The 23,548-nt window shown below is 50.7% G+C and overlaps 1 protein-coding gene across 1 annotated transcript in view; it reads left to right on the top strand.

Annotated features, from left to right (window-relative positions):
• Window positions 1-4,403: 4,403 nt before the first annotated feature.
• SLC8B1 (solute carrier family 8 member B1) overlaps window positions 4,404-23,548 on the top strand; it is a 34,255-nt gene continuing 15,110 nt past the window's right edge. Inside the window, exons 1-10 of the mRNA XM_030821457.1 lie at window positions 4,404-5,123; window positions 6,622-6,859; window positions 18,228-18,380; window positions 18,468-18,520; window positions 18,669-18,725; window positions 18,889-18,995; window positions 19,078-19,245; window positions 20,508-20,615; window positions 22,586-22,645; window positions 22,932-23,062. Coding sequence (XP_030677317.1) covers window positions 6,704-6,859; window positions 18,228-18,380; window positions 18,468-18,520; window positions 18,669-18,725; window positions 18,889-18,995; window positions 19,078-19,245; window positions 20,508-20,615; window positions 22,586-22,645; window positions 22,932-23,062 — 993 coding nt within the window. The 5' untranslated portion in view covers window positions 4,404-5,123; window positions 6,622-6,703. The remainder of the gene's footprint in view (window positions 5,124-6,621; window positions 6,860-18,227; window positions 18,381-18,467; window positions 18,521-18,668; window positions 18,726-18,888; window positions 18,996-19,077; window positions 19,246-20,507; window positions 20,616-22,585; window positions 22,646-22,931; window positions 23,063-23,548) is intronic.

Genomic DNA, 23,548 nt, shown 5'->3' with positions numbered 1-23,548 from the left:
CTTCCAGGCTGAAGCAGTAAATTGACATTTAATTTACTCTCTGCCAGACACTGTGTCAGGTCCTTTTACCTTCAGTAATAATAATAAATAATAATAATAGCAGCTTGGCCAGGCATGGTGACTCATGCCTGTAATCATAGCACTTTGGGAGGCCGAGGCGGGGGGATCACGAGGTCAGGAGATCAAGACCATCCTGGCTAACATGGTGAAACCCTGTCTCTACTAAAAATGCAAAAAAATTAGCCGGGCGTGGTGGCAGGTGCCTGTAGTCCCAGCTACTTGGGAGGCTGAGGCAGGAGAATGGTGTGAACCCGGGAGGCGGAGCTGGCAGTGAGCCGAGATTGCACAACTGCACTCCAGCCTGGGTGACAGAGTAAGACTCTGTCTCAAAAAAAAAAAAAAAAAAGTAATAATAATAATCATAGCAGCTTCAATTTATTCAACTTTAACAAATGCCAGGCACAATGCTATGGGTTTTATTATATAATCTCTTTGTTCTTTAAAATTATAATAGTGGAGACAGAGTCTTGCTATGTTGTCCAGGCTGGGCTCGAACTCCTGGCCTCAAGCAATCCTCCCACTTCAGCCTCGCAAAGTGCTGAATTACAGGTGTGAACCACTGTGCCCAGCCTACGCATAAAATCTCAGTCCTCACTATAGCCTGATGAGTGCCCTATAGGTGCTGTTTTCATCCCCATTTTCCACGTGAGGAACTGAGACTCAAAAAGACATAATAACTGGTCCAGGGTCAAATAACCAGTAAATGGCAGAGCTGGGATTTGAACTTGGATCTGGATGACTTCTAAGGCTGCTCCTAACATGTCAAAATGGCCTTTCTCAGCCTGGGGAATTTCGGCCCTAACCCTAACCACTGTCTACCAGAGCAGGGGTGAACCAGGGGCTATCCCAGGCCCCATCTATCTTTCTTCTCTGTCCCCAGGGGTTCCTCTCCCTGCCTGGATCTTTCCAGCAGTCTCTCAACAGATACTCATACTCTCCCCCAGCACCCCTTGTCTGTACTGGGAGACAGGGTGGTAGTAACCCACCTGCTCTGCTGACCTAGAATGGTGATATCTAAGCCTCACCCTAGCTACCAGCATCAGGCCCCTTGGGGAAGGAGGACTTCTGTTTCAAACTCAGCAATTCTGGAGTTACTTCTCAAGCAGCAGATGACCCCGGGAAAAGCTGACCCTAGAGCAGGCTTGGAGATTGTGACACACGGACACTATTGTGAACACCCCTGTGCTAGCAGCCTGGACATGGGGATGAACCTGGCCTGGTGCTGCTTCGAGGTGCTCCCAGCCTGTGGGGGACACGGAAAGGTAAGTTAATGCATTGTTGTAACAATGGAATAATTTTTATTTTTTATTTTTCTTTGAGATGGAGTCTCACTGTCACCTAGGCTGGAGTGCAGTGGCATGATCTGGGCTCACTGCAACCTCCACCTTCCAGGTTCAAGCGATTCTTGTGCCTCAGCCTCCCAAGTAACTGAGATTGTGGGCTTGTGCCACCATGCCTGGCTAATTTTTGTATTTTTTAGTAGAGACGGGTTTTCACCATGTTGGCCAGGCTGGTCTTGAACTCCTGACCTCAGGTGATCTGCCCACCTCAGCCTCCCAAAGTGCTGAGATTACAGGTGTGAGCCACCGTGCCCAGGCAACAATGGAATAATTAACAGGGACAACAAACCCTTCCACTGAGGGAGTGTTGACTCAGCATCCAGCATGGAGTTTGGGGCTCTTCACAGTGTCCTGTTTCAGCCAGGCATGGTGGCTCATGCCTATAATCACAGCACTTTGGGAGGCCAAGGTGGGGGGGATTGCATGAGCCCAGGAGTTCAGGACCAGCCTGGGCAACAGAGTGAGACCCTGTCTCTACAAAAAATGGACAAAACTAGCCAGGCATGGTGGCACACGACTGTAGTCACAGCTACTTGGGAGGCTGAGGTGGGAGGATCGCTTGAGCCCGGGAGGTCAAGGATGCAGTGAGCCAAGATCACACCACTGCACTCTAGCCTGGGTGACAGAGGGAGACCCTGTCTCAGATAAGGAAAAACATCTGGAAGGAGCTCAGGAGGTTGGTACTAGTATCACCCCCATTTCACCAAGATGGAAACTGAGGCTCAAAGACAGGCTCTAAGTGTTTATAGAAGGTCCTACAGAAACCTGGTGTTCTGCGATTCCAAACACATCATGCTCCAGATCACAATGTCACCTGCCCAGAGGTGGGAATTAGAGGTGTGCTTTGAAGGTGGGGAGCCCTGTGGCCATGTGGAGGGGTAGGGAGGAGGGAAGACTACCTAGTGGCAGTGACCTCTGAGCTGAGCCTGACAACATGAGGAGGAGTTTGTCAGGTGGAAAAGAGATAGGGTGTCATCAGGGCAGGGGGCTCGGAAGGAGCAGAGGCAGGTGGCTGTGAGCAAGAGGCCGATACTTTCAGGGAACAGGAAGCACTTCTGGGCAGGAGGCGGAGGTAAGGGAGAAAGACGATTTCAGAAAGGTGTGCTAGGGCTGGATGCTGAAGGGCCTTGAGTGTCAGGCTTGGCGTTGGGCCTGGGTCCTGCCCATGACGAGGAAGCAGGTCCTACCCTAAGGATGAGAGATGGGGGGATTAGATGCATGCTAATGGCAGAAGTGGGGCTGCAGGCAGGAGTGGCCTAGGAGGACACACTCCAGCCTTAAGGACCCCAGGTCCAGCCCCCATGCCTGCCTCCTCCCACTCCCCCATCCCCCCAGCAGAAGAAAAGGCAGGATGAACAGAGCTTCCCCAGGAGGCTGGGAAACTGGAAATAGGGGGAGACACTAATACATCCATCAGCAGATCACTACCTCCTCAGTCTTGATTTGTTTGCCACATTCGTTTAAAAGCGATACTATGTGCCCCCTTTGGCAGCACATATACTAAAATTGGAACAATACAGAGATTAGCAAAAAGAAAACAAATTAAATACAAATTTTAAATATTAGAAAAAAAGGTGGGCGTGGTGGCTCACACCTGTAATCCAAGCAATTTTGTTACAGGAAAGGGGTCCTGATCCAGACCCCAAGAAAAGGTTCTTGGATCTCGCGCAAGAACGAACTCAGGGTGATTCCATAGAGTAAAGTGAAAACAAGTTTATTAAGAAAGTAAAGGAATAAAAGAATGGCTACTCCATAGGCAGAGCAGCCCCGAGGGCTGCTGGTTGCCCATTTTTATGGTTATTTCTTGACGATATGCTACACAAGGGGTGAATTATCTATGTCTCCCCTTTTTAGACCATATAGGGTAACTTCCTGACGTTGCCATGGCATTTGTAAACTGTCATGGCGCTGATGGGAGTGCAGCAGTGAGGACAACCAGAGGTCATTCTTGTCACCATCTTGGTTTTGGTGGGTTTGGGCTGGCTCCTTTACTGCAACCTGTTTTATCAGCAAGGTCTTTATGATGACCTGTATCTTGTACCGACCTTCTATCTCAACCTGTGACTTAGAATGCCTAAACCGTCTGGGAATGCAGCCCAGTAGGTCTCAGCCTCATTTTATCCACCCCATTCGAGATGGAGTTGCTCTGGTTTACACAGCTCTGACACTTTGGGAGGCAGAGGTGGAAGGATCGCTTGAGACCAGGAGTTTGAGACCAACTTGGGCAACATATAGAGACCTCGTTTCTACAAAAAATTTAAAAAATTAGCCTGGTTTGGTGGCACATACCTGTGGTCTCAGCTACGTGGGAGGCTGAGGCGGGAGGATTGCATAAGCCCAGGAGTTCGAGACCAGTTTGGCCAACATAGTGAGAACATTTTACAAAAAAATGAACAAAATTAGCCGGGCCTGGTGGCACTTGCCTGTAGTCCCAGCTACTTGGGAGGCAGAGGTGGGAGGATTGCTTGAGCCTCGGAGGTCGAGGCTGCAGTGAGCCGTGACAGCTGCTACTGCACTCCAGCCTGGGTGATAGAGTGAGACCCTGGCTTAAAAAATAAATAAATAAATAAATAAAACAAAGCTATGCTACTAGAGGGGAATGCTGAACCCAATTAGGATCTCAGAAGGATTTCTGGTAAAACCGCCAGAACTTTCGTGGGCAGGGTGGGGCATTCTCCACCTGGGATTCTCAAACCTCTTTGTCACCATTCATTACCAGGAGCAGCTTGACACCCTCTGGTCCCTCTACCCTCGGAAATGAACCTCCTAGTTTCACCCTCTAACTGTCCCTCTCCGGCTTCCTGCAGTCCTTACCAATCGGCTTGTATCTCAATTTCAAATCGGAGGGAGAGGACGGTGGAGAGTGGGAAGACCCTAGGAAGCTCCCCGGGAGCTGTACCTTTAAGGGCAGGGGTGGGGCGAGCCTTCTGGGGCGTGTCCCGAGGGGGCGTGTCCCGAGGGGGCGTGTTCCGAGGGCGTGGCCGGGACCGGGGCGGGGCGAGCTGGGGCGGGACCGGACGGGAAGAGTAGGGGCCCGGACGCTGCAGCAGGCGGGGCAACCCGACTGGCGGCTTCGCTGGCGCAAGGTTGGGCCGGCGGCCAGGGACCTGGAAGGCTGCGAGGCCCTGCGAGGTCGAGGTTCGGAGTTTGCTGGTCCCAGGCCCGGCCCGAGGTAAGAAAGAGCCGCCTCCCCGCACGGCCGGAGGACCCGGGCGCCCCGAGTTCGACTTCTCAACCTCCGTCCGGATCGGGAAACGGAGCACGGAGATGTTCCTGAGGTCTCTTCCCTGGAAAGCGCAGCCCCGATTTCCCGCCCCTGTCCCTTAGCAGGTCGGCGACCTTCCGAGCGCTGGACATAGGCCCACGCGTACAGAAGGCGCTCAATAAATGCTCACTAGTGAATCAGTAAAATAAATCGGCGGCAAAGAGAGACGAGACGCATGCTGATCTTCAGGTGTTGGGGACACCAGGGACGCGAACATTTATTGAGCTCTTATTGTATACCCCGTCGGCCAGCATTTGTGTCCATTTCACACATGAGGAATAAGAGGCTAAGAGAGGTGAAGTGACTTCCTTAAGGCCACACAGATAGTAAGTGGCCGAGACGAATTTGAAACCAGGGGTGTCGTGTTTCAACTTGGTGCCAAATAGAGTAACTCGGACTCCTGTTGGAGGGGTTCGGGAGAACCACAGAAGAGGAAGGGCCGTGTCTTCCGTGGACAGGTAAGGAACCGTGGCTGGGACAGGCGCCTTTCTGACCTCTCTTCCCCTCCCTACCTCCTCTCCCTCCCCCTCAGGCTGCCAGTACATTGAGAAACACCTGTGCAGACTTAAAGAAAAAAACGTTTTTATGGGGTTTGGTTTCCTGATTGCAAAAATAAGACATACTCATCCATACTCATCGTAGAACACATGAAAAAGCCAAAACAGGAAATTTAGTTTGCTGAGGACTTTTGTTTTTCCAGTTTAATTCCTTTGAAATAAATTGAAACCATTTTGGCCCTAGTCTTGAGGGAAGAGGCACATGGTGGTGACCAGCCCAGCCCCACTGCTAACCCGCGGTCTCTGAGCAACTCACTTCCTTCTTGCCCTTAAGTTCCCTGTCGGAGGGGCTGTGGGCTCTGTGACCTTCTTGCTGTGTGACCTTGGGCAGGTTACAGAATTCTTCTGCTGGGCGTGGTGGCTCACGCCTGTAATCCCAGCACTTTGAGAGGTCAAGGCCGGCAGATCACTTGAGGCTAGGAGTTCGAGACCAGCCTGGCCAACATGGTGAAACCCCGTCTCCATTAAAAATACAAAAATTAGCTGGGCATGGTGGTGTGTGCTTGTAATCCCAGCTACTCGGGAGGCTGAGGCAGGAGAATCACTTGAACCTGAGAGGCAGAGGTTGCAGTGACATGAGATCGCACCACTGCACTCCAGCTTGGGTGACAGAGCAAGACTCCATCTGAAAAAACAAACAAAAACAAACAAACAAACAAAAACTCCTCTGAGCCCCTCTCCCTGCTGTGCAGGGCAGGGGGAGGGGGGGTGACATTTCCAGAATTGTTCTGAGGACTGGATGAGGGAGGCGTGATGCAGGGGGGAAACAAGCCTGGCTTCACCTCTCTGCCTCAGTTAGTTCATCTGTAAAATGGAATGGTAATGCTCCCCCCTCTCGGCATGTTGTGAGGATAGAATGAGGTCATCCATGTAAAGCCTGGCTCCTTGTAAGACACAGAACAACAGCATTGCTTAGTGGGCTCCGTAAAATGTGGTGGGCAAGCCTCTCTAGGTCTCAAACTGGTGGCCCAGAGGCCAAGTCCACCCCTAGAAGTAGAGTTTGTTTTGTTTTGAGGGCTTCTGCAGTCCCGCCCACTGCCCACTGCCCACTTCCCACACGTATCTCACCCAGATGGCCCCAGAAGCCTGAGACTCTGAATCTTGGCTCAAGTCCCTAGTCCTTTGCAGCCCTGACATTCTGACCTCAGGCTGGGGGCCAGGTGGGACAGGGTAGGTTTTCATGGGGGCTCAGGAAGAAGGGCGTATCTGATCTGCACGCTGAATGGGCAGGGCCTTGGGCCTCTCCAGCGAGACTATGCAGAACGCAGTTTCTCCATCAGCTTTCCTTTGCTGCCAGGAGGCAGGAAGGCAGTTCCTTAAGTGAGAGTCTTCCAGCCCCTTTTGCTGGGTCCATGGGTTTTCAGTGACGTTGTCCCCCCTTCTCACTCCCACCTTGCAGGCCACCGGAGCCGCCAGCTGTTTGGAACTGAGCTACTGCAGAAAGGGAAGTGGAGAGTGAGGGCCAGGCCCCGTGGGGGCAGATGGCCGGCAGATGGCTGGATCTGCACTGGGCACTGAGTGTGCTTTATGTGCTGCTAATGGCGGAGACAGTGTCTGGGGCTAGGAGCCCGTCTACAGGGGCTCACATTAGCCCCCAGTTTCCAGCTTCAGGTGTGAACCAGACCCCTGTGGTAGACGTGAGTATCCCGGTAGGAACCTGGGGTTGGGTGGGGCTGTGTTCCTCCAATCGGTAAATATCTGTTGAGCATCTGCTGTGTGCCAGGCACCGACCGCAGCCTGGGATATACCAGGGAACAATATAGACAAAATTCACTACTCTCAAGGAGCTGACAGTCTCCTGAACAGACAGATCAAGAAGTAAACGTATACACTTTGGGAGGCCGAGGCAGGAGGATCACTTGAGGCCAGGAGTTGGAGACCAGCCTGGCCATCGTGTCAAAACCCCGTATCTACAAAAAATACAAAAATTGGCCGGGCGGGTGCCTATAATTCTCAGAACTCTGAGGCAGGAGAATCGCTTGAAACCGCGAGGTGGATGTTGCAGTGAGCCAGGATTGTGCCACTGCACTCCAGCCTGGGCGGCAAAGCAAGACTCTGTCTCAACAACAACAAAAAAAGAGAAGTAGGATATACATTTCAGGTGGCAATGTGCTAAGTGCCCCGCATATAATAGCTAAAGAAGTATGGGGGAGGGCGTGAGCATTTCCAACTATTTCAGATTGGGTGGTCACAGATAGCTTCTGTGAGGAGGTGATCTTTGAGGCAAGCCACTGAATGGAGAGAGGAAACCACCTACACAGACACCCCGGGGAAAAGCATTCTGGGCAAAGGGAACAGCAAGTACAAAGATTCTGGAGCAGGAACAAGCTTAGTGTGTTCCCGGAACAGCAGGGAGGCTGGAATGAATGGAACAGAGCAAGTGAGGGGAAGAATGTTAAGAGGAGGATGGAGAGGTAATGGCGGGCAGATTACAAAAGGCCTTACAGGCTGCGGCTAGGAGGTGAGAATTGTTTTGCGATAGTGGGGAGCCAATGGAAGGTTTTAAGCAGAGGGTACCAAAATCTGTGTTAGAGTTCTCTAGCGGGACAGAACTAATAGGATAGATGTATATATAAGGGGAGTTTTTAAAGGAATATTGACTCACATGATCACAGGTGAGGTCCCGCAATAGGTCATCTGCAAGCTGAAGAGCGAGGAAGTCAGTCTGAGTCCCAAAACCTCAAAAGTAGGGAAGCTGACAGTGCAGCCTTTAGTCTGTGGCTGAAGGTCCAAGAGGCCCAAAGCTGAAGAACTTGGAATCTGATGTTTGAGGGCAGGAAGCATCCAGCATGGGAAAAAGATGCAGGCCAGAAGACCAAGCCAGTCTAGTCTTTCCACATTCTTCTGCCTGCTTTTATTCTGACTGTGCTGGTAGCTGATTAGATTGTACCCACCCAGATTGAGGGTGGGTCTGCCTTTCCCAGTCCACTGACTCAAATTTTTTTTTTTTTTTGAGAACAGTCTCACTCTTTACCCAGGCTGGAGTGCAATGGTGCGATCTCAGCTCACTGCAACCTCCGCCTCCCGGGTTCAAGCAATTCTTATGCACAGCCTCCCGAGTAGTTGGGATTACAGGTGCACACCACCACACCTGGCTAATTTTTTTGTATTTTTAGTAGAAACAGGGTTTCACCATGTTGGCCAGGCCGGTATTGAACTCCCAGCCTCTCTCTTTCTCCCATGGTGGGAGAAAGAGAGGAGTCGTGGATGGCTCCAGGTTTCTGGCCTGATCAGCTGAGGGTCTGCTGGTGCTGTGATTTGAATGGGGAGCACTGAGGGAGGACCAATGACGACGCTGGAGTTAGAGGCAAGAGGCCTTCCTCCCAGGGCAGGGAGGGCACAGCCTGTTGAGACAGGCTACAGAGAACTTGCATCTTTCCACCCTGATGTCTGTAAGGGGAGAAGAGGAGGTCACAGCAGATCTGGAGTGAAGGAACAAAAGCAGGGGACTGCTCAAGATGACCCCCTGGAGTCCCCTGTAGCTGCCAGGGGCTGGAGTTCTCACCATTTCTTCAGCAGGAATCCCAAACTCAAACTGATGGGCTGAGAGCATTCAATGCCCACAGCAACTTTATGAGGCTGCGAAGTGCCTTCAAGTCCACCCTCTGAAGCAGGCAACAGGCGATTAAGCCCATTTTACAGATGGGAAAGTGGTTTGTGGTTACTGTGGTTATAAAATTGAGTACCCCCTCTTGGAGCGTGCTCCTTGGGGGCAGAAAAACTGGGAGATCATACCAGATAATTGTGCCAGATAATCTCTCCAAGTTATTGAGCACTTAGGTCAGCCCTGTGCCCACAAGTCGTCCCCCAAACCCCGTGAGGTGGGAGTGATTATCTCTGTGCTATAGATGAAGACTCCAAGATTCAGGGAGGTGAAGGTAGCCAGCAGGAAAGTGGCAGAGCCAGGATGAGAACTCTTGGCTGCTTCATGCTAAATCCCCTTCCCCTCTAGTCCACCACCTCCCAGGACAGATGGGGCAGCTGCCTTTCTGGAAGTCCCCACCATCCAGGGAGCCTGCAGGCTGGGAAAGGCCCCCCCAGCCCCTTACCTTAGGTCCTTTTCAAGTAGTCATTAATGCAACAAATAGTTATTGAGCACCTACTATGTGCCAGGGCCTGTGCCACATGCTGAGGGGATAGCAGGAAGCAGAGAGCCTGGTCCCTGCCCCCCTGGAGCTTATACTCTAGTGGAGTCATGGGTGAGAAGCAAGTTGACAAATCATTCCACAGGGTGAGGGGGAGGGGGACGCTGCTTTGCTTAGGCTATCATGGAAGGCCTCTATGAGGACATGACATTTAGACTGAGACCTGAATGGCTTATGAAGATCCAGGGAAAGTGAGGGAACAGTAGATGCAAAGCCCTGGGGCAGGAGCAGAATGACAGATTTTGCAGAGTGGCTGGAATAGTGAGCAAGGGGGAAGGGAGACCAGGCAGGAGAGAACAGGAGCCAGATCATGCAGGGCCCTGGGGACCACTGTAGACTTGGCTGTCAGTGGAAAGAAGGTGGGAGCCATGGGAGGCTTTACAGCACAGGAGGATGTAATCTGATGTAAGTTTTTATAAGAATTCCAAGGCACTGAGTCGGTTACCCTTTCCTGTCCAGCCTGACCTCTGTGTGCACCTCTCTGGGTTTCCTGGGACTGAGTTAGTGACACAGGAAAGAGGGTGGGAAGGACTGGAAGGAAGTGAAGTCACTCCCCACCTCCCCCAGATGCAGAGCAATCCCACCTTACTCTGTCTCTCTTGAGCAGAGAGCTGGGGAGGGGTCCTGAGGGACCTGGGGGAGGGCTGTGCAGCTTGGAGAGGGCAGAGCGAGACAGACTGCACAATAATGTGATTTTGGAGGCCAGATTTGGGGGACCCACCTTGCTGACTCACTCTGCCGTCAGGGAGATGGGGTGACTCCCTGCATCCTCCCTGGCTGATCCCGAGGACAGGGAGGAGGGAGGGCAGGAAGACAGTGAGAGAGCAGGAAATGGAGGCTGCCCCTGCCCAGTTGGGCAGTTTCCTCAGGAGCTTCAGCGAGTAACTTTCAGATGGAGCTGAGTTTGGAGCCACTTCTCAGTGGTGGGCTGTGTGCTCCTGGGCAAGCCACTTTGTGTCTCTGTGCCTCAGTTTTCTCATCTATGAAGTGGAAACAATTGTGCCAACCTCCTGGGTCTCTGATGAAGACTGAATGAATGAGATGATGCCCAGCACGGCGTGCGGCACAACTGTTCGGAGGGCCTGCTCTGCCAGGCACTATGCGAGACTTTGGTGGGAGGGGCAGATATTAAGCACGTCTATGATCCTGCCTGGGTGTGGTGGCTCACACCTGTAATCCCAGCACTTTGGGAGTCCGAGGCAGGTGGATCACTTCAGGCCGGGAGTTCGAGACCAGCCTGGCCAACGTAGCAAACCCCATCTCTACTAAAATACAAAAATTACCTGGGCATGGTGGTGGGCGCCTATAATCCCAGCTACTCGGGAGGCTGAGGTAGGAGAATCTCTTGAACCCATGAGGTGGAGGTCGCAGTGAGCCGAGATCACACCACTGCCCTCCTGCCTGGGTGATGGAGTGAGACTCCATCTCAAAAAAGGAAAAAAAAAAAAAAAAAAAAAAAAAGTAACTGGGAGGGCCAGCTAGGCTGGGAGTAGTCAGGGACGGCTTCCTGCAAGAAGTGTCCTGGGAACCAAGAATTGGGTGGTGAACGTGGATTAACTAGAGGAAAAGGAGTCGTGGCACCAGGCAGAAGGAGCAGCATGTGCAAAAGCTGGACCAATGCCAGGAGGGTCTGGGCATTCCAGGACCTGACAGCTGACCAGACAAGCTTTACTGGAGACTGACAAGGGCAGAACACAGGGATCAAAAACAGGCAAAGGAGGGCTCTTCAGCAGCTGGAGGAGGGAGCACTTTAGAAAGAGCCCCTCTGGTAAGATTGTGGGTAGGAGGCCAGATGAGAACCCCTGCAGTTCTCTGTGGTGGTGGAGATGGAAGGAAGGGATGAATTCAAGTATTGTTTAAGAGATAAAAATTTTTGGCCAGGCATGGAGGCCCACCCCTGTAATCCCAGCACGTTGGAAGGCTGAGGCGGGAGGGTCACTTGAGCCCAGGAGTTTGAGACTAGCCTGGCCAACATGGCGAGACCCCTTCTCAACAAAAAATTTAAAAATTAGCCTCGTGTGATGTGCACCTGTGGTGCCAGCTACTCAGGAGGCTGAGGTAGGAGACTGCTTGAGCCTGAGTGGTTGAGGCTGGAGTGAGCTGTGATTACGCCACTGCACTCCAGCCTGGGTGACGTAGACAGAACCTGTCTCAATCAATAATCAATCAATCAATAAAACTTAGATGATGATAATGCAACCTTTTTTTTTTTTTTGGAGACAGAGTCTCGCTCTTGTTGCCTAGGCTGGAGTGTAATGGTGCGATCTCAGCTCACTGCAACCTCCGCCTCCCGGGTTCAAGCAATTCTCCTGCCTCAGCTTCCCAAGTAGCTGCGATTACAGATGCCTGCCACCACGCCCAGCTTTTTGTGTTTTTAGTAGAGACAGGGTTTCACCATGTTGGTCAGGCTGGTCTCGAACTCCTGACCTCAGGTGATCCACCTGCCTTGGCCTCCCAAAGTGCTGGGATTACAGGTGTGACCCACCGTGCCCAGTCTATTTTTTTTTTTTTTTTTTTTTTGAGACAGAGTCTCACTCTGTTGCCCAGCCTTGAGTACAATGGTGTGATCTTGGCTCACTGCAACCTCCGCCTCCCGGGTTCAAGTTATTCTCCTGCCTCAGCCTCCTGAGTAGCTGGGAACACAGGTGCATGCCACCACACCTGGCTAATTTTTATATTTTTAGTGGAGATGGAGTTTCACCATGTTGGCCAGGCTGGCCTCAAACTCATGGGCTCAAGCACTGGGTTTACAGATGTGAGCCACCATGCCTGGCCTCCATGTCCTTATCCCATTCCTATCTAGGCATGTGGGTGTTATTGCCCCCACAGTTCAGAGGAGAACACTGAGGTTAATTTACTCTCCCAAGATCAGTCACCTAGAAGGACGCAAATTAGAATTTCAACCAGGCAGTTTCATGAGAGAGGAAGGCTCAGTAGGGGGAGCTGTACTGCCTCCCAATATGATTATTATTGTTCCTCCCAGAGGAGGAAATGGCAGCCCGCCTGCTTCCCTGGCCCCCATCTAGTGTCCTCTCTCCTTGTGCTGGGTGGGACCCTCTTTGTCAGAAACCCTTTGGGTGACTTTATCTCCCTGGGAAATTCCTGGGCCCCAGCAAAGCCACAGGCCCAGGCTTAGGGCAAGACTGAAACCCTCCCCTCAGCAGTATAGAAGGAGCCCAGCCTGACTTTTGCTTTTGGGTGGGAGCTGGGGATGGGATAAGGGAAGCTCAGGACAGAAACTTGAGACTTCCATCTGCATTTTTTGGTGGGAATAGTTGGTGGAGATTCCCAAGCCTGGGTTGGGATGTGCACACCATCACTCCAGCCTGGGGCACAGACTTTTTCTGTAAAGAGCCGGATAGTAGGGCCGGGTTGTGGGCTCACATTTGTAGCTCCAGCCACTTGGGAGGTTGAAGTCGGGGGAATTCCTTAAGCCTAAGAGTTTGAGGCTGCAGTGAGCTATATAATCATGCTTCTGCACTCCAACCTGGGCAACAGTGAGACCTTGTCTCAAAAAAAAAAAAAAAAAAACAAATGAGAGAGAAAGAAAAGAGGCCGGTCACAGTGTTCACACCTGTAATCCCAGCACTTTGGGAGGCGGACGCTGGCGGATCACTTGAGGCCAGGAGTTGAGACTAGCCTGGCCAACATGGTGAAACCCCATCTCTACTAAAAATAAAAAAATCAGCCAGGCGTGGTGGTGCATATCTGTGATCCCAGCTCCTCCAGAGGCTGAGGCAGGATAATCATTTCAACCCAGGAGGCAGAGGTTGCAGTGAGCTGAGATCTCACCACTGTATTTCAGCCTGGGCAACAGAGCAAGACTCCGTCTCAAAAAAAAAAAAAAAGAAAAGAAAAGAAAAGAAAGAAAGAATAGAATAAGAGCTGGACAGTAAATATTTTCAGCTTTGTGGGCTACATGGTTTCTACAACTACTCACTGCTTTCACAGTGCCTGAGCAGCCACAGATTGTACATCAACGAATGGGTGTGGCTGTGCCCCAGTAAATATTTATGGAAATGGAAATTTGGATTTTATATAATTTTACATGTCATGGAAAATTCTTCTTTTGATTTATGTCTCCCAACCATTTAAAAATGTAAGAATCATTCTTGGCTGCAGGCTGTGCATAACCAGATGGTGGGCTGGATGTGGTCCAGGGGCCGAAGTTTGCTGACCCTTGGCTTACCCATGTGTTAAAGGGGAATCATTCCATTTGCCTCGCAGGAGTGTTGGAAAGGCTACACAAAATCACTTAAGTCACTCAAGCAGCCATTGACGCAAATGTATTAAGCCCCTACTACAGGCCAGGCTCAGGGCAAATACAAGAATGCAGACAAAACAAAATCAGGGCCGGGTGCGGTGGCTCACGCCTGTAATCCCAGCACTTTGGGAGGCCGAGGTGGGCGGATCACAAGGTCAGGAGATTGAGATCATCCTGGCTAACACGGTGAAACCCCATCTCTACTAAAAATACAACAAATAGCCGGGCATGGTGGCAGGCGCCAGTAGTCCCAGCTACTCAGGAGGCTGAGGCAGGAGAATGGCGTGAACCCAGGAGGCGGAGCTTGCAGTGAGCCGAGATAGCGCCACTGCAGTCTGGCCTGGGCGAAACAGCGAGACTCCATCTAAAAAAAAGAAAATTCAGGCCAGGTTTGGTGGTTCACGCCTATAATCCCAGCACAATGGGAGGCTGAGGTGGGAGGATGGCTTGAGGCCAGGAGTTCAAGACCAGCCTAGGCAACATAGCAAGACCTCCATCTCTTTAAAAATTATTTAAAAAATAATTTTTTAAAAAATTAACTGGGTGGGGTGGTGCATGCCTGTAGTCCCAGCTACTTGGGAGGCAAAGGCAGGAGGATCACATGCGCCCAGGAGTTCGAGGCTGAAGTGAGCCATGATTGCCCCACTGCACTCCAGCCTGAGTGACAGAGCACCTGGTCTCTAAAATAATAAAATTCAGTAAACAAGGAAATGAACAAAATAAAGATTGTGGTAACTGCTGTGAATGCAGAAAACTGGGTATTAATAGTGGAGATAGGGGTAATAACTACTTTACATGGAAAGTCTCTGAGGAGGGCAAATTTGAACACCTGTAATCTCATTTGATTCCTTTATCAATGGGGTTGGTGTAATTAGTCCCATTTTACAAATGAGACTGAAGCTCAAAGAGAGGAAGGGAATTGCTACAGATACAGCTCTTAGATGGTAGAGCTGGTAGAGCTGGTTGGGCATGGTGGCTCACACCTGTAATCCCAGTACTTTGGGAGGCTGAGGTAGGTGGATCACTTGAGGTCAGGAGTTCAAGACCAGCCTGGCCAACACAGTGAAACCTCATCTTTACCAAAAATACAAAAATTAGGCAGGTGTGGTGTTGCATGCATGTAGTTCCAGCTACTCAAGTGGCTGAGGCAGGAGAATCACTTGAACCCAGGAGGTGGAGGTTGCAGTGAGCCAAGATTGCACTACTGCACTCCAGCCTAGGCGACAGAGTGAGACTCTGTCTCAAAGGAAAAAAAAAGGGCTGGGCACAGTGGCTCACACCTGTAATCCCAGCACTCTGGGAGGCCAAGGCAGGTAGATCACTTGAGGTCAGAAGTTCGAGACCAGCCTGGCCCACGTGGTGGAACCCCATTTCTACTAAAAATATAAAACTTAGCCGGGCGTGTTGGTGGGCGCCTGTAGTCCCAGCTACTCAGAGCTGAGATTGTGCCATTGCACTCCAGCCTGGGTGACAGAGTGAGGCTCTGTCACCAAAAAAAAAAAAAAAAAAAAGGTAGAGCTGAGTGGCTGAGTGGGTATTATGCTCAGGTTGTCCTGATCTCAAAATAAAAAGTTGTTTTTTTTTTGTTTCTTTTTTTTTTTTGAGACAGGCTTGCTCTGTCACCCAGGCTGGAGAGCAGTGGTGCCATCACAGCTCACTGCAGCCTCAACCTCCCAGACTCAAGCAATCCTCTCACCTCAGCCTCCGAAGTAGCTGGAACCACAGGCGTGTGCCACCATGCCTGGCTCATTTTTAAATTTTTTTTGTAGCAATGGGGTCTTATTATGTTACCCAAGTTGGTCTCAAACTTCAAACTCCTGGGCTTAAGTGATCCTCCTGCCTCAGCCTCCCAAAGTGTTGGGATTACAGGTGTGAGCCAGTTTACCTGGCCATGGATTTCATCTTCCCCACTGGCATGTGCTTTCTGAGGACAGGGTGCTGTAGAAAGACTGAGGGGTTGGGGCAGGGCTGGGGGGTTTCAGTCTCTGCTCAGGGGATACTGTATGGTGGGTAGAGCTCTTAGCAAAAATTGGTGAGAAGGCCAGAGGCTCCGAGATAAGAAATCTCACTTCCAGTCTGGTGTTAGTGGGAGTTCAGAGAGGGCTTGTGGAGGAGGTGGAACTGTGGTTTGACAAAGCTTTTAAAAAATTATAATGAAATACATATAACCTAAAATTTACTGTCTTAACTTTTTTTGTTGTTGTTTTTTTTGAGATGGAGTCTCACTTTGTCACCCAGGCTGGAGTGCAGTGGTATGATCTTGGCTCACTGCAACCTCCGCCTCCTGGGTTCAAGCGATTCTCCTGCCTCAGCCTCCTGAGTAGCTGGGACTACAGGTGCATGTCACCACACCTGGCTCATTTTTATATTTTTAGTAGAGACGGGGTTTCCCCATGTTGACCAGGCTGGTCATGAACTCCTGACCTCAAGTGATCCGCCCACCTCGGCCTCCCAACGTGCTGGGATTACAGGCATGAGCCACCACACCTGGCCAGACTTGCAGTTTAACAATTACATTCCTATCACATTGATCTAAATAAGGCTGCTCATAGCCAGTGTTGGTGCAGGCTTATGAGAATTGCTTATTTCCCATTCCTGGTGGGAGTGTATATAGGTAGAGCTTGGCCAGGACATTTTGGCAAAATCCAGCAATGTTGAAGATCCCTTGTCAGGGCCTTGAGCATTTCTTTTGGACTGTACTATTTTGGTGGGCTTTTGTTGACTTCCAGTTGCCAGTTTATTGTTCTAGAACCACTTATAAGCATAGTAGGCTAGAGGTGCTGGGGAACTAAAACCTCCATCTAGCAGTCCTCACCCAGTGGCTGATGGGAGTTGGTGTATAAATACCCCAGCTCCCTTGCCTCCTGATTAAGCTCTTGGTGGTGGTAACTGGCTCAACCCAGCCTTCATTGGCAGCTATCCCTTCCCTGTACCACTTCTTTTCTCCTATTTCTTTTATTTTTTTCTTTTGAGACAGGGTCTCACTCTGTCACCCAGGCTGGAGTGCAGTGGCACAATCATAGCTCTCTGCAACCTCGAACTTCCAGGCTTAGGTGCTCCTCCCACCTCCTCCTCCTGAGTAGTTGGGACTACAGGCATATGCCACTAAGCCCGGCTAGTTTTTTTTGTATTTTTTGTAGAGATGGAGTTTTGCCATGTTGCCCAGGCTGGTCTCGAACTCCTGAGGTCAAGTGATCCTGCAGCCTTGGCCTCCCAAAATGCTACAGTTACAGGCGTGAGCCACCACACCCGGGCCCACTTCCCTTTCTCTCTGTTTGTGTTCCTCAGCTTTCCCAAACATGCTATGTCCATCTCAATCTTCGTCTCTGAGTCGGCTTCTGGAGGAACCAGACCAGGATACCCTCTGACTCAGCACTTTCACTTCTCAAATCTTCTCTGACAACATTTTTCTTACATGTGCTTGGAGAGTCATGTGTGAGGAAGTTCATTGGCTATATTGAAAAATTAGGCATACCGAAATGCCCAGTAGGGAAACGTTTACCTCAGTGATATATCACCCATAGTATGAAATACTCTGCTGCAGTGAAAGCCTCTGTGGGGAGGCAGGGGAGAACAATGGGCTCTAGAGCCTAAAACTGCCTGGGTTCCAACCTTGACCCTCCCACCGAGTGCACACGGATATTGTCTCAATCTCCTTAACTGTTTAATGGGCGTGATAATAATTCCTTCCTCGCAGACTGTTGTGCAGACTGATAGAGATACATTTTTTTTTTTTTTTTTTTGAGACGAGATCTCATGCTATTCCCCAGGCTAAATGCAGTATTGCAGCCTCAACCTCCTGGGCTCAGGTGATCCTCCCACCTCAGTCTCCTGAGTAGCTAGGACTACAAGTGCACATCACCATGCCTACCTAATTTTTTTATTTTTTTGCAGAGATGGGGTCTTGCTATGTTGTCCAGGCTGGTCTTGAAATCCTGGGCTCAAGCAATCCTCCCACCTCAACCTCCCAAAGTGCTGGGATTATAGGCATGAGCCACTGCCCCCAGCCATCCCAGAATTATTGTACAGATTGAGATACATTTTAAGCTCTTAGCACTATGCTTCGCATATAGAAATCACTACAGTATGTTTCAAATTCTATTATGTGTATTAAGGTATATTAATATTATATATATATATATATATATATATATATATATATATAATGGTAAAAGCAAATTATAGAAACGAGATTTGGGATGGATCCATTTCTGTTAAACAAAACCAAGTGTGTAATAGGGTATATATACAAATGTAATTGATCTGAGAAATGTCTGTAAGGATGTGCTTCAAACTAATTATGGTGGGACCACTGGAGAGGGGGGATTACGGAGGGCAGGGATAAGAAAGCGGAATTTAGAAATCTTTATGTATTGGTTTTTTTAAAAAACAAATATGTATTCATGAATTACTTGTGTCAATTTCAAGCAGATGTTTATTTTTAAAATTAAAAGTGCATACATAGTTGGCACCCAGAGGGTATGGTGGCCTTGGAGACCAGGCTGAAGGGACGTTATGTTTAGCTGCTTAGAGGGGCCTAGTCCAGTTCTCAGGGAAGTCTCTGCCCCTGATGTCCCCCTTCCTGTCTTCCTGCAGTGTCGCAAGGTGTGTGGCCTGAATGTCTCTGACCGCTGTGACTTCATCCGGACCAACCCTGACTGCCACAGTGATGGGGGGTACCTGGACTACCTGGAAGGCATCTTCTGCCACTTCCCTCCCAGCCTTCTCCCTCTGGCTGTCACTCTCTACGTGAGGCCCTGCCCTGGGGGACTGGTGAGAGGGGCTGGTGTCCCCAGCTGGACTTGACTCTCCCTTCCTCGTCGGCTCCCCACCCAGGTTTCCTGGCTGCTCTACCTGTTTCTGATTCTGGGAGTCACCGCAGCCAAGTTGTGAGTTTGGCTCTGGGCTCCGGTCTGGCTTATCAATGGGAGGAGGGGTCCCAGGAGGCTGACATTCGGTCACCCTCAGTTTGGGGGAAGGATAGGGGTCCCGGGCCGGTCACTGTGGAAATGCTTCCTGTCCGCTTTTTCTCCGTAGTTTCTGCCCCAACTTGTCGGCCATTTCCACCACACTCAAGCTCTCCCACAACGTGGCAGTATCCTTTTGTCCAGTGTCCTGCACCCTGGAGGGAGGGCAGTTGTGGGGAGGCTGGGGGATAGGGTCGTGTCTATCCCCGTGTGTGGAAGCTGGGGGATAGGGTCGAAGGCCTGGGTGGGCTGCAGTGGCGATCCTGGCCCGCCTTGACGTGCTCCCCACATGGCGTCACCTTCCTGGCATTTGGGAATGGTGCACCTGACATCTTCAGTGCCCTGGTGGCCTTCTCCGACCCGCACACAGCCGGCCTGGCCCTTGGGGCACTGTTTGGTGAGAGCAGCCCCAGTGAGGGGGGCGGGGGAAGCAGCAGGAGAGGGTGCAGGGTGGCTGAGCTCTGGCCTCCTCTCCCCAGGCGCTGGCGTGCTGGTTACCACAGTGGTGGCTGGAGGCATCACCATCCTACACCCCTTCATGGCTGCCTCCAGGCCCTTCTTCAGGGACATCGTTTTCTACATGGTGGCTGTGTTCCTGACCTTCCTCATGCTCTTCCGGGGCAGGGTCACGCTGGCGTGGGCTCTGGGTGAGCAGCTGTGGGCTCAGGCGGGAGGTCCCAGGGCTGATGGGCAGGAGGTTTAGGAGGTGCCTGGGACAGAGAGATGGGAGGGGTGGTCAGTGGGGGGTTTGATTTGATTACAAGTGACAGAGACCCTCCTCAAGCTGGCTTGAGCAAAAATGGGAACATGTGGGTCGCATAACCAAAGAGGCCTGGCAGAGCTGGGGGCTGGGGAGGGAGTATTCAAAAGTTTCACAATTTTTTGGCCAGGCGTGATGGCTCACACCTATCATCCCAGCAATTTGAGAGGCTGAGGCAGGAGGATCACTTTGGTTCAGGAGTTTGAGACCAGCCTGGGCAACATAGTGAGACTACATCTCTACAAAAAAGAAAAAACTTAGCTGGGCATGGTGGTGGTGCGTTCCTGTGGCCCCAGCTACTCTGGAAGCTAGGGCAGGAGGATCCCTTGAACCTAGGAGTTCGAGACTGCAGTGACCCATGATTGTGCCATGGTACTCCAGCCTGGGCAACAGAGCAAGACTCTGTCTCAAAAAAAAAAAAAAAAGTTTCATAATTTCCAGTTTTAACAAGCAGTACAGATGGGATGCTAACTGGGGCCACCTGGATCGTGACAGCAAACATGTTCCATTCAGATGGCTCAAGGGGTGTGAATGGAGGGACAATTTGTACAGAAGGAAAATGAAACCAACAAGGGAAACCGAGATTTGAGATACTCAGGGGCCAGCAACAATGGGAGCTGCGACCACACTCATCCCTCGTGGTAGAAGGGGCAGGGAATGGGGTGGCAGAGCCCAGTGAGAGATGGAGGGCTGGAGGCCTGGAGCTGTACTGAAGAGGGTTGCAGGCCCTGCCAGAGACACGCAACAGGGAGGGAATAGGAAGAAACACTCCAAACTCTCTCCTGCTGCCTCTGATTTCCTGTCTGGCCTCCCATTGGCTGAACCTAGTTGTAGCCAGAGCTGCAGGGCTGCCTCCTCCCAGGGCACAGAGCAGGACACCGGCCCTTAGTGCTTGAATGGGGATCTGGAGGTCTCTCGCTGTGCCTGGGCATTACCTTCTCGATTGCAAGGGAGACAGGAAGGTAGATGGTCCTGGAAGGCAGGAGGAAGGAGTGGGGAGCTCAAGGAAAAGGCCATTTACCCACTGGTACCTGGCTGGGCTAACACAGATTGCCACCGCTAACACGCACCAGTGATAGAACTGCCAGCCCTTGTTCTCTAGACCTGCACCAGGACACCACTTGGTGACGGCCTGCACCCTGTCTGCAGGTTACCTGGGCTTGTATGTGTTCTATGTGGTCACTGTGATTCTCTGCACCTGGATCTACCGATGGCAGCGGAGAGGATCTCTGTTCTACCCCATACCAGTTACTCCAGGTAAGAGTCTGCATCAGACCAGTGGGGACTGGGAGCCTCTGTGCCCTTCACTGCTGCCCTGGGTCTCTTGAGGCCATTGTCCCCACCAAGCTCATCTCCTCTTCATGCTCTTTCTACTCATTCTGCTGAGGTCCCACCTCCATGCTTCCACTGGTACCCATGAGCCTCTGCATCGCCTGTAGGCTCAAGTGCACTCCTTCCTTCTCTATGGGATTGCCAGGGCCATCTCTCTAAGAATCGCCACTGCTCCCTGTCCTGATGTTTCCCACCACTCTCAGGGTAAAACACAAACGCTGCCGTGACAGGGACACTGAGAAAAACTAAATACAAAGAAATCAATAATATTCAAATACAGTCATATACACAAATACATGCACACACACATACACACAACACACATACACAAATATGCAACTCATACAAATACATGCACACATACACATACATGCACACACATACACAAATACACAACTCACATATACATGCACACAAATACATGCACACATACAACACACACAAATATGTGTACACACAACACACACATGCAAATATATGCACACATACACATACAAATACATGCACATACATATAAAACAACACATGGGAGTACATGCACTCACATGCAACACACATGAATATATGCACACACATGCAACATATACAGATGCATGCATGCACACATACACATACATGTGCACACACGCAACACAAATACATGTGCACACAACACACAAATACACAACACACACAACACACAAATGTGTACATACAACACATACATACGAATACGTGCACATGTGCAACACACATACAAATACATGCATACACATCTGCAACACAAAAACATGCATGCACACACATACACAACATACACAGAAACACAACACACATATACAAACATGCGCACCCATACAACAGACACAAATATATGCACACATGCAACACACATATACAGATGCATGCACATGCAACACACATAAATACATGCACATACGCAAATATGTATAGACACAGCACACATGCAACACAGAGATACATGCACACACAACATACAAATGCATGCAATACACAACACACAAAAACATCAGTGCACACAAACATACAACATACACATACACAAATTCATGCACCCACATACACAACGCACACAAATACATGCACACACACATACACAAGTACACGCACATACACAACACACATATACAAATACATGCACACACACGTAAACAAATACATGCACATACATAGATAACACACACAACACACTCAGCAGCAGAATCAGGGCGAGAGCCAACTCCTCACTCGAAAAGGGCCATTTTCCTTTCAGGCCCCTGCTTACAGGTCCCAGGCCTCTCAGTATCCACAGGCCTCCTGAGAAGAGAAAAATAGTATGGGTTCCAGATTCTGAAAAGGACAACACTGAAGTCAATAAATGTTTGAGTTGTGCCTTCAAATGTCCCTATTAACTTTAGCATTATAGCTGCATGCTTACATTTGGCCATGTTTGGTGAGTTAGACTTTCACTGTGTAAGAATTCCCGAGCACGCATGCAGACTGCTAGAAATCCAAAATAAAGACAGCCTGGACGTGGCTGGGCGCAGTGGCTCATGCCTGTAATGCCATCACTTTGGGAAGCTGAGGCGGGTGGACTGCTGAGGCCAGGAGTTTGAGACCAGCCTGGCCAACATAGCAAGACCCCATCTCTAAAAAAATTTTAAAAATTAGCTGGACATAGTCTCAGCTACTCGGGAGGTTGAGGTGGGAGGATTGAGTGAGCCCAGGAGGTCTAGGCTGCAGTGAGCTGTGATCACACCACTGCACTCCAGCCTGGGTGACAGAGAAAGATCCTGTCCCAAATAACTAAGTAAATAAGATGGCCTGAACACTTGCACCCCTAAATCTGCTCTGTCCCAGCGTGCCCCCTCGAGAATGGTCTGGGTTCTGTATGTAGCTGGGCCTCTCTCCTACAGAGATCCTGTCAGACTCTGAGGAGGACCGGGTATCTTCTAATACCAACAGCTATGACTACGGTGAGTCCATGCCCTGTGTCCAGCTGGGGTGGGGGTAACAGGGAAAGGCTGGGGGTGGAAAGATGGGGCCCTCCAAGACCTGGGCTCCAGGAATGAGGCTCCAAATCGGCCCCACCTCTCACTGCAGCTCAGGTGAGCCAAGGGCCAGGGTTGTCTGCCCTCTGCCACGTACTGGGCTTTTCCTCCTCCCCTAGGGCTGGGAGGACTGGTGGGATGGAGCGGGGAAGGTTTCCTGGAGAGCAAGTCAGCCGCAGGCACACCTCACCACCCGACCCCCTGCACACAGGTGACGAGTACCGGCCGCTGGTCTTCTACCAGGAGACGACGGCTCAGATCCTGGTCCGGGCCCTCAATCCCCTGGATTACATGAAGTGGAGAAGGAAATCAGCATACTGGAAAGCCCTCAAGGTGTTCAAGGTAGGAGGGTCCTGGAGCCAGGCTCACAGCCTTGTGACAGCAGCAAGACAGTGGCCACGCTACCCTCTCCAGCTCTACGAGGGGGAGGGCCTGGGGTCCACTGAGACCCTCTCAGAATATATGACTTGGGATTTGATGGGGAAACTGAGGCATGGAGCTTGGCTGATGGCTTGACCTGGGGCTCTGCCCTCTAGTGGCCCCCCAAAGACATCCATATCCTAACCCCTGGAACCTGGGAATATGTTACCTTTATGGTAGAAGGGCCTTTGCAGATGTGATTAAAGATTTTTTTCTTTTTTTTTTTTTTTGAGACGGAGTCTCGCTCTGTTGCCCAGGCTGGAGTGCAGTGGAGCAGTCTCGGCTCACTGCAAGCTCCACCTCCCGGGTTCACGCCATTCTCCTGCCTCAGCCTCCCAAGTAGCTGGGACTACAGGCGCCCACCACCACGCCCGGCTAATTTTTTGTATTTTTAGTAGAGACAGGGTT

This window comes from Nomascus leucogenys, chromosome 10, assembly GCF_006542625.1.
Source record: "Nomascus leucogenys isolate Asia chromosome 10, Asia_NLE_v1, whole genome shotgun sequence".
NCBI lineage: Eukaryota > Metazoa > Chordata > Mammalia > Primates > Hylobatidae > Nomascus > Nomascus leucogenys.
The sequence above is the reverse complement of the archived record's forward strand: the minus strand, read 5'-3'. Positions and strand labels throughout refer to the sequence as shown.